This window comes from Rhopalosiphum padi, chromosome 3 (assembly GCF_020882245.1).
Source record: "Rhopalosiphum padi isolate XX-2018 chromosome 3, ASM2088224v1, whole genome shotgun sequence".
Taxonomy (NCBI): Eukaryota; Metazoa; Arthropoda; class Insecta; order Hemiptera; family Aphididae; genus Rhopalosiphum; species Rhopalosiphum padi.
Genome location: NC_083599.1, coordinates 13,114,466 through 13,125,849, shown reverse-complemented (window position 1 = coordinate 13,125,849; position 11,384 = coordinate 13,114,466). Strand labels below are relative to the sequence as shown.

At 26.8% G+C, this 11,384-nt stretch overlaps 1 protein-coding gene across 1 annotated transcript; it reads right to left on the bottom strand.

Moving 5' to 3' along the window:
- Positions 1 to 6,886: 6,886 nt before the first annotated feature.
- Positions 6,887 to 9,234, bottom strand: LOC132926867 (uncharacterized). Its single transcript, XM_060991278.1, has 2 exons — positions 9,117 to 9,234; positions 6,887 to 8,387 (listed from the first exon to the last, which is right to left on the bottom strand). The coding sequence occupies exons 1-2, from the start codon at positions 9,135 to 9,137 to the stop codon at positions 7,143 to 7,145; spliced, it is 1,266 nt and encodes a 421-aa protein (XP_060847261.1). The 5' UTR covers positions 9,138 to 9,234; the 3' UTR covers positions 6,887 to 7,142.
- Positions 9,235 to 11,384: the final 2,150 nt, after the last annotated feature.

Here is an 11,384-nt window from a genome sequence, read left to right as displayed (position 1 = left end):
CTATAATATCGATCATTTCATATATGTATGCGTGGGTTTTGGCAAAAATGTAAGTTCAAATTACTGAATAGTACTATTATAGACGTATTACTAGGTAATAGAAACATAAATTACTTTTAGTAACATAAATGAATTAGAAAGTAACGTAGGAATAGAAATTGACACACGGTTTCTGCTAAAAATCGTTTATCATTGAATTCAAATTTGACACAATCATTAAATACAAATGTACAATCATCTACCCAATAACTAAGTCGGCAAACTTGAAAACAAAAAAAATAGTAAAGTAACTTTCCTAGTTTTATTTAAATTCATTATACTTATTTATCATAAAAATGTATAAATACTTAAAGAATTGGCTTTAAATAATAAGTAGTAATATTTAAATCGTTTAATATATGAATACTTAGATAACTAATAGGTAATACCTCGGTATTTACAAATAATATATTATAATAAGTGACTATTGGCTATACATTTTTTATGCACCTCTATTCAATTGCTTTAATTGATATAAGTTAGAAAGTGTATTAGCATTTTAAAAATTATTTGGTAAGCTCAAAATATAACTAAGTGAGATAGAAAACCGTCCAATTATTGGAGATAAAACATATGCTATTTTTATTTTACATATTTATAAGATTTTGAAGTTAACTGCCTCACCTTTATTTTAATTTTTTTAGATAATTTAGTTATAGAGTTTATTTGTAAAATGTCGTTATACTTCAATTTATTTTATGTTTTATAGATTCTGAACGGAGTGATGAATGTATTGATTTTACAATGATGTGTGTTTTTTATTTATTTAATTTTTTATTTTTGTGTCTGTCATCACTTTTTGGAGCAGTAATAATGCTTCGATTTTTGACTTCAGCCCCTCTTTTAAAAGGAAAATTCATCTAGTTGGTACTTTGGTGTGTCAAAAGTAAAAAATTTCCAATAGTTTTCAAAATCATCGGGAAAAACCCTGAAAAAATTACGGAAAAACGGGAATTTTTACGCATAACCACTTTTTGACAAAATCGAATTTTTGATTTTGCTGTAATTCAAAAACGAATCATTGTAAATACTTGAAATTTTCACCAAATGTTTATATTATGGTTATCTATTTACGATTAAATTTTCAAAATATTTTGACTTTTTTAAGCTACTTATAGACAATTTTTTCGACTTTTCTAATTTTTTTTTCTTAAAATGTTGATAAAAAAATTTGGCTATCCAAAAAATCATTACAATTTAATACAAGATTTATTATAAACTGTACTAATCGTTGTAAAAAAAAATCAAAAACCGTTAGTCACAATTTTTGTTTATAAGCATTTAAAGTTCAAATATTTACGAAATATATCAAAATCGCGAAAATTCGCAAGGAATTTTGAAGTTGAAAATTCATAAAATTTTTGTGATTTATACTTAAGGTTCAAAAATCTAATATAAGGTATCCATAAGTTTTCCTTTAAGTAATTGTAAAAAGAAATTCTGGCGTCAATATAGAAAACATTTTATGCGCGTATGAAATTTAATTTTTTACGAAATCGCGTAAAATAACGATATATTACAATTTAAATATAAGTAATAATAATATAATATATCCAACTAATTATCATTGACTGACAAATCATCTCCGTTCAGAATCGTTTTTCGTATACAATGATACCCGTTATTGCATTCGAATTTAACACATCCACACGACCAGTGACCATCTCTACTATACAGCAGAGCGATACCCACTTGCCCACTTTTTTTTATTATTTTTATACGTTTTTAGTTTTCTTTTTTTTGCTAACGAAAATATTCGATTTTTTTTCATTTTTTGCTTAACTATGGTAATAAAAAGAAAAATAAACTAAGGTAAATTAAAGTTAATTTTAAAAAATAAATAAATTTGTGTACCTATAGGTAACTAAGTTAAGTTAAAAATATTTAGAAAAATAAAAATTTAGTTAGTTAAGTTAAATGTTAAAACTTAAAGTTACTCTTTTTTTATAAATATCTAATAACTTCATAAACGTATAATTTTATAGTCTACGAATGGAAAGTTAATTGTTAATTTCTTAATATAGGTCATAGGATAATAAGTTAATGACAAACACTACTGACTTATAATTTTATATAGGTATGAGTTTTTTTCTAACACTTCAGGAATAGACCATCAATTGTTGTTATAGATCCATTGTTTTTGGGATTTTGTTATTATATATTTTTACAAATATCGGTAAACAAGTATCATTTTTCACTTCGACGACACCATTTAAAAGTTCGTACTTTAGAGAGACATATTGAATACAATATACTATTAAATGTAAATAAATTTACGTATATTAATCAAATAAAAATTATTTTAATGATTGTCTCCAAATGCCTAGGCTTGTGGAGGAGACAACAGTTCTTATTTTAAGGCGTGTTTACAATTCAAGACAACTACATTAATAATTCTTATCAAACTTTTCAACTTAAGTTTGTACAAATAAATAAGTAACAATTAAACAATAAATTATAAGACAGGCACAATATTTAGGTACAACACAAATGTATGGATGTGTGTTTTATAAACAAATTTTCATTTTATACTTAATATACTTTTTATAACGTTCATAATCGTTATAAAATAATAATTGTTTAATAGGTATATCGTACTTCATGCATAAATGTATACCTATAATATTGGCTATATTAAAGGGATCTTAATGCACAAGTTACATTACTTTTTGCTGAATATTTAATTTCAATGGTGAATTGGTATTTAAAGAGCATGATAGTTCTCTGAAAAAATATACAATGCTTTAGATTTTAATATAGATAAAATATGCAATATGCGATAAGAGTGCTATGGAAATGTATGTCGTAAAACACGTTTAATTATGAAATTTAAAAGTGCCTTTTTTTTGCTTTTTTCAACAATTTTTTAAAAAGATGCTTATTTCCAGTTGTTCTGATTATTTTTGCTTTTTGACTAGTTTTTCTACTTTTTATGGTTTTTTCGGAAAATCTATAAACAATAAGGCAAAATGTCTCAAAAGTGAAGTTTGATTTTTTTATAATATATAAAGATTTATTTATTTTTTTGATTTTTTAGTAAGAAACTTTTCTTAATCATTTTGTTTCAATATTTTTTATAATCTTTAATTATATTATTTTTAGCACAGTTACAAATTATGTCTAGAACCTACTTTATCGTTTAATAAGAAAGTTTTTTTTTTTTTGATTAAATATTTTTGCACAAATTTAATTTTTTTAAATACTTATTTGAGTGCTTATTATGATGTTTTTAAGCGCTTATTTTAAAGATTATAAGTGCTATAAGTCCCGAGCTCTGCTTATAACCTTTTATGACATAGACGTTTTTGAGCTAATTGATCGATTGTATGAATAAGTACCCACGTGCCAAGGTTGACTTTTTAATCATAATTTATATTAAAGTTGAAATAAAAAATCCCAAAGTTGTAGTAAAATTTCACTTGCCGCATACGAGTATACAATAATTTCAATTTTTTAGTAATACATAATGATAATATATATTCTTTATTTAATATACTATGATAGCCTATATAGTAATAATTACAGATTCGTCAAATTCATAAAAATTTAAAAACTATAATTGTTTTTAGTAAAAAATGTATTAAATCTTCCATTATCGTGAGCAAGGTTTGAAAATGTAATACATTGTACCATTTTTTGTAACTCATAAGAAGTTAATACTTGAACTTTGAAACTAAAAATCTAAAAATCTAAAACACAATTTTTTTTTTCTTTATATATATAGGTAGATATTTGAAGTCCAAATTTGAACAAAATTACATAATGTTAACGACGAATAATGATGTTAATTTTTTTGTTATAATTCAAAAACATTTTTCGTAGGATCCTAAAATGTTTATGTTTATCATGAATCCGACACCCATTGTTACAGTTAAACGTAATTAAACAACTTTAAGCTATTGAATTACGATATATCTAATGTTAATATAAAGTATATACCTAATATAACATAAATTATACTTAAAAGTTAAAAAAAGGAATAGATGCTTGTCCGTTAGTATCTTTATGTCAGAATTGTATTTACTTATAGGTACATTAATAATTTATTATTGATTTAAAATTAAAATTAAATATATATTACAGTGCTATACCTACTAAAAATGTCTATTATATTTTACAATTATGAGGTTTCACTCGAAAACTACCTATAATATTAATTATTATACCTACAGCAAATAAACAAGCTTCTTGAAATTCAATATAATTGGCACTTTGGGAAAAAATTAAGTTATATCCTTTTGGTGTAACTTAAAAACAAATAATTCAATATATACTTGAAATATTCATCAAATATTTAAGTTAGTATTTTTTATACATAATACCATTTTCAAGATATTTTGACGTTCTTTAGTTATTTAAAGACATTTGAATTGTTCTCATTTAATTCTTAAAATTTAATGTAGACAAAAAATTTTGCTCTATCAAAAAACTTTAAAATTGAAACAACGCTCCAAATTGTTTATTTACCATTTAAAAAATATCGAAAACGCATTTTCACATTTTATTTTAATAATTTAGTTAGAATTTTTAAAAAATTAGTAAAAATCGTAAAAATATTTAATTTTTATAGCTAAGGATCGAAATGTAATACTAATTTTCTGATAACAATTAGATCACAATGTAGTTTTTATTTTATAATTATAGTATAATTTTATTTTTTCAGTATTTTTAAACAAATAAAATTGTCAGTGATCATTGGATGAACTATTATTATTTATTAGTAGGGCTGGGATTAATATGTAATAAAAAACCAAAAATATGTAGGTACATAAATTTGTAGTTAAAATGGCCAAAATATATAGTATAAAATAAAAAATATGTAATAAGAAAAATTGAAATGTTAACGTGTAAAATTAAAATTAAATTCTAAATAATTTTGAATAATATACAATTAATTGTTTTTAAATTCTAATAAATTGAATTTAAAAAATATAAAATATAAATATATTTTCACAACCATGCGAACGCAAGTACTGACACTGTTGAAAATTCGTAAATATATTTTGCCTAATAATTTTTGAATATAAATATATATAATCTAAGATTATTAATGTATGGTTATCGAACAGAAAAAAATAAGATAAACTATACTCAAGTTATTAATATTTAACTAATACTTATTTCCCATACACTTACAATTTTTACGAGTACTATTATCGAAGTATAATAATGTATAATACTAAATACTACTAAACCACCGAAATTGTCAAATCTTACAAATAATGTTAAAATACGTATTTTTGACGAAATATGTAAAAACATGTAAAATAAAATATTATATTTTATTGCAAATCACGTGAAATCAATTTTACATTAATTACAATACTTGATTTATCGCGTTTTAGTAAAAATATGTATTTACATACAAATCCCAGCCCTACTTATTAGTATATCGAATCGGCTACGATTATTAATAGATTAACAAGGTTGTTACACTATGATTATATTATACATTATTAGATACAGTAGGTGTATATTAAACTATTAAACTATAATGTGCTAGTTAATATGCATATTGTTTTGATTTTGTCGAAAAGTTTTGAGATGTGTGGAAATTTCAGCGTAGATCTGATGTGGCTCGGGTCAGGTTAGGTTGAGTGTTTTGAATATAATATGATATAGCAGGCACGATTTTCTTATTTCTCTTTCGAAGTTCAGGCATATAGTGAAAATGTCTTTGTTGGTTAGTGGGATGCCACAGCTGGTGCAAACTGGGGGTTTTTCTCTCTTCGTGAAGTGTTGGTGAGTGATGTGTGTGTGTCCTATACTCTGAGGTGGGTGATACATGTCTCCTGTTTTCTCGTGATATTTTCAGAGAAAGGCCAAGAGAGTATGGTTCTTTTGATCTCGTGTAATTTGGTTCACAATTTTAGCAGTTTTTTTTCCTACTGGTAGTGAGTTATTCTTTGGCTATATGATTCTTTTAACATCTTGATATGAAAATATAAGGATTGCGAGGGCAGTGTTTGATAATTAGGGTAATTTGGCAGCCCTATGATGGGCGTAGTGTTCGTTTCAAATCTTTATAAACATTTTAAGTTAAATTTTGGATTAAATTACATATTTGAACAAAGAATAACGTTTTTAGATATTTTATTGTAATTTGAAAATATTATTCATGCCTTACGGGTTCTTGATACTTTCAATGTCTATTATTGTATTTTATACACACAATAACATTTATACACTTATAGTAAAATAAATTAATTTTATAGTGATATAGGCCGCTGACAGATCGTCTTCGCTCAAAATTGTTTGTCGTGTACAATAATTTATCATTGAATTAATATTTAACACATACATTACAATGAATATTACTTCTCGGTGACAAGATACACTCGACACTCATTTCTCAATTTTTTTTTATCATTTGTTCAATAAATATGTTGATAAATAAAAAGTTTATAAATAATAACTAAAAAATTTTATTTTCATTTTCATTTCAATTATGCATTTCTTTTTTTTTTTCAATCTTAACAAGTCTTTGTTTTTATATAATATTAAGAATTTAAACTAAAAAGAAACCTTTTTTTACGGAGTATTAAAAACTACAAAAAATATTTATGATTGTATTACTGCAGTGTACCATGGTGTACAACATTATAAGTTATGCCATTGATCAAAAATTAAAAAAATATTTTATATTGTTTGTAACTATTGTACTAGTTTAATTAAGTTTAATAATTAAATTTTGAACCATAATTTATTACACTAATGGTAGTATTGTTTATTTTGTTTATATTTTATTTTATACCTACCATAATATGATCATAAATAAGTTAAGATAATATTTATCAATATATCTGAACGAATTTATTTCATCTCTAATAGAAATAATACGCATGTATTCATTGAAAACAAGATTTTTAATGTTTAACATAAATAAAAATATACATATTTAAATAAAATAGAATATTACAATAGAGAAATTAAATAAATACAATAATATATTAAAACAAAAGTTTTTTCCGAATGATTTAGTCAATGGACGTGCACCAAAATAAGTTATATACGAATAAATAATTTTATATATTATACGGTTGTTATATTATTATAATGATAAATTATCATGTTGAGTTGGAATATACGTATGGCCCGTACCGTTAGCCATATGTAGCTGCTGCGCCGCCGCCGGCACCACCGCCAAATCCGATGCCACCACCGTGTGCGAGGGCTCCGATGAGTTGAGGTTTGTGGTGTAGACCGAAGATACTATGAGCACCACCAAATCCACCACCGACACCATAACCGCCGCCATGACCAAATCCAGCACCGTGACCGAATCCACCGCCGTGACCAAATCCTCCGCCGTGTCCAAAACCACCGCCGTGTCCGTGGCCGTGACCGACACCGTTACCAAATCCGACTCCTTGGCCGGATCCACCTCCGTAACCTCCTCCAGATCCGCCGCCAAAACCACTACCTTGACCGGCTCCAAGACCGTTTGCGTAGCTTCCTCCAGACCCGACACCATATCCGCCAGTGCTACCGCCTGTACCACTTCCTGAGCCATAACCGCTTCCGTGTCCGAAACTACCGGAACCGCTTCCTTGTCCGTAACCAGAACCACCGAAACCGCTTCCATGTCCATATCCAGAGCCACCAGAACCGCTTCCTTGTCCATAACCGAAACCGCCAGAACCACTTCCCTGTCCATAACCAGAACCACCGGAACCGCTTCCTTGACCATAGCTGGAACTACCAGCAGAGGCACTTCCTTGACCATAGCTGGAACTGCCGGCAGAGGCACTTCCTTGCCCATAACCAGCACCACCGGAACCACTTCCTTGGCCAAAACCAACACCGCCAGAACCGCTGCCGTGTCCATAACCAGCACCGCCGGAACCGCTTCCTTGTCCATAACCAGCACCACCGGAACCGCTTCCTTGTCCATAACCAGCACCACCGGAACCGCTTCCTTGTCCATAACCGGCACCACCGGAACCGCCTCCTTGCCCATAACCAGCTCCGCCGGAACCGCCTCCTTGCCCATAACCGGCACCGGTTCCGTAGTTACTGCTGGTTGATCCACCACCGACGCCATAACCTGCTCCGGCTCCTCCTCCTCCTGCACCGCCTCCTTCTGCACCGCCGCCACCGCCACCGCCCAAACCGAAACCAACGCCTAATCCCACCCCTGAGGCACCTGCACCGTGACCAGAACCTGAGCCATAACCGCCGCCAATGCCAACATTATGGTTGATCGGGTGTAACGAACCGAAAACCACTCTTTTGGCAGTTACTTCATCATCATTTTCTGATTTCGTCTCTGTTTTCTCTTCTGTGACTTTAGATATTTCTTCTCCCGTCACAGAAAAGCTTATGAGGCACGCAGCGGAGACTAGCACCTACAAAAATACAAAGTGAAAAATATTTTTCTTAGTTAGGTAGTTGATACGTACAGTTTATTTCAGTTTTATTTAAATACAGATCAATCTGCAGATCAATATCATGATCATAATATGTATAATATATCTACCTAGTTTTAGAATTATAGCATACATAAAAACCTAACTATTTATAACTATTTGTCTATATGATTATCCAAAATTGATGATAATTAATATATGTTTGTAACTGTGTTAATTTAAGTTAAGTAATAAAATAAAAAACTACGTGCATAAAATATTAGATATTAAATAATTATGGAATATATAGAAAAACACTATTAAAATGTAACTACAACAAAGACATTTTCTTAAACGTATATGGTATAGAAACATTATAACATTGAAACATGTAGTTTGATATTAATAAATAAAATAATATTTATTAACCTATAATGTATATTATATCCATTGCAATAAAAATTGATTACTCGTTCTAAAATAATTATGTCTTTTACGAGTATAAGAATGGGTATAACTTATAAGTTTTATTTTAATTTTTAAACTCAAAGATTTGGTTTTTTATTTTTTTTCATACAAAACCGTTAAGTTATAACGAAAAATTCTAAGAGAATTAATGCACAATAAAAGTTAAATTTTATAAATAGGTACAAGTGTTAAATGATTCTTTAAAAAATATTTCGATCGTATGAGATATAAAACTTATATTAAATAACAGTAGGTACTTACCAATGATGCGTAGAAAGCCATGATAGATTGTAGAATGTACCTCTGTTGATAGGTTCAGTGGTTTATATACTCCGATTCCAATACCTACCTAAATCTGCGTGAAACGGGGATACCCTACTCATACATCATAAACAATATAGGTAACCCCGAATCTATTTGACCGAATTTGTTTTTACGATTGTATTATTAACACATAGATAATAATAATAATAATAACGTATCAAAATGTATTTTGTCTTTGTCCGCATTACTTCAAATAGAGTTATTAATAATTGAGTTGGAATATATAATCTTATTTTTAAATTATTTATTTATACAATAAACTGTATGTCATTAACTCATAACTCTTCTGTTATACCAAAAAAACGATGTATTAATTGTCATTTTTGTACAAAAACGAGCTACATTAAAAATTAATATTTAATAACACTAAATTATCTTAAGAAGATGATTTTGAATTGTACTTCCTTAAAATTAAAATATTTTACATTTTATTAAAAATACAATAAATAATATAAATCGATAATATATTTACTTAAATTTAACTTAGCTAACTAAATAAAAAAATACATGTATACATTGTGCATTATAAATTATTAACCATCCTAAATGATTAATTGCGTTTACTAAAAAATAGTATACTCATATGAAAATAGGTATTTGAAAATCATGCCAAACAATAATTATTTACCGTGAAAATTCTTATTAATGCTTATATTATATGATAGTAGTCGTTTCTAGTAATTATAATAATAATATGTACCATCCATTTAAAATCTAAAACGTTCAAGTGTATTTAGATTCATGGTATAATAATATTTTGTTACATTTTCAGATATGCTGTATAACTTATTCAATACATTTTATTCTACAGTAGGTATGTACAATATATTTTATTTTATCAGATTTTATTAGTTAAAATGTATAAATCCTCAAGCTTTATTTTATCGTACTCCGAAGTCCGCTCAAAGTTGTTTTTTAAATTGTGCCAATATTTTCCAATAAACTATCAAAATTATTATGCGCAACAATGGCTATATTATCTTGCGACCCGAGTCGTGAGTAAGTAGTGATGTTATTTGATCTCTCAATAAAGTAATTTTTTATCAAATACATTTTCTTATAATTACAGAAAATTCAAGTTTAAACATCATCGTTACTAATATTAAATCAACAAAGTAATAATTATTGATTCCTACAATTTGCATATAAAATGTATTTATCAATATAGGATGCATACTATACGTTTTATAAATAGATAAAAATTAAAAAAAAAAAAAGAAACTTTTAATATTACTAACGTAGAATAAGCATTTAAATTAATTAATTTCAGTTGAGGACGTCTAGGTGAGTATATGTTACTAATAATTATAAGTACATATATAATATCATATATTATTCCAATAATTCATTTTGTTCGTGTTAAATGTAAATTGTTGTTGTTAGTTATTCATTAATATTATACCAAAATAGTTAATTATTTAATTCTGTTGAGCAAATTCGTGCATAAATGAATGGATTTTATTAAACATGTATTTATATCAACTACCTACGAAATTTAATTATTTTAATGTCGATTTTAGAGTATCTACATCAAGTATCAACACTTCAATTTAAACTAAGTACTGAATTACTGAAATGGACAAATTGAAAAAAATATGCTAACCAAAATAATCATGGTTAGTAAACCTTATATTATATTATTAAAATGATATATAAAATGAAAAACCACATTAAAATTATTCCTATTTTGATAAAATAAATGTTGCTCATTAATGACGAAGTCAGCATTGTAATAAAAAAGTTTCATTTATCAAATAATTTAACTATTTAAGTATAAAAAAGCGGTTTACACTACCTATTTTATATTTAAAACTAAATTAAAATTAAACATTTTATCATTAACAGAGGAAATAGAAATTACTTTATAGTAAATATGGATATTATTGGTTATATTTCAATTTTTTTTTTCCGGTAAATAATAGAGAGTTATGTTTTATTAGTAAAATGGCATTATAATAAATTAAACCTTAATGACTAAACAATAATTATTGACATTCAAAAAAGAATAATAGAATAAATTGGAATTGAAGATTCAATAGAATGTAATACGAATATTGCACATAATATTTTATAGGTATAGCGCCATAGCCATATATATAGTAATAATTTTTATAATCCGAATAGAATGAGGAAACAAATAATTGTACAGATATTTTATGAAAAAAAATGTACATTATAAAATATATTTATAAAAATAAAAAAAAT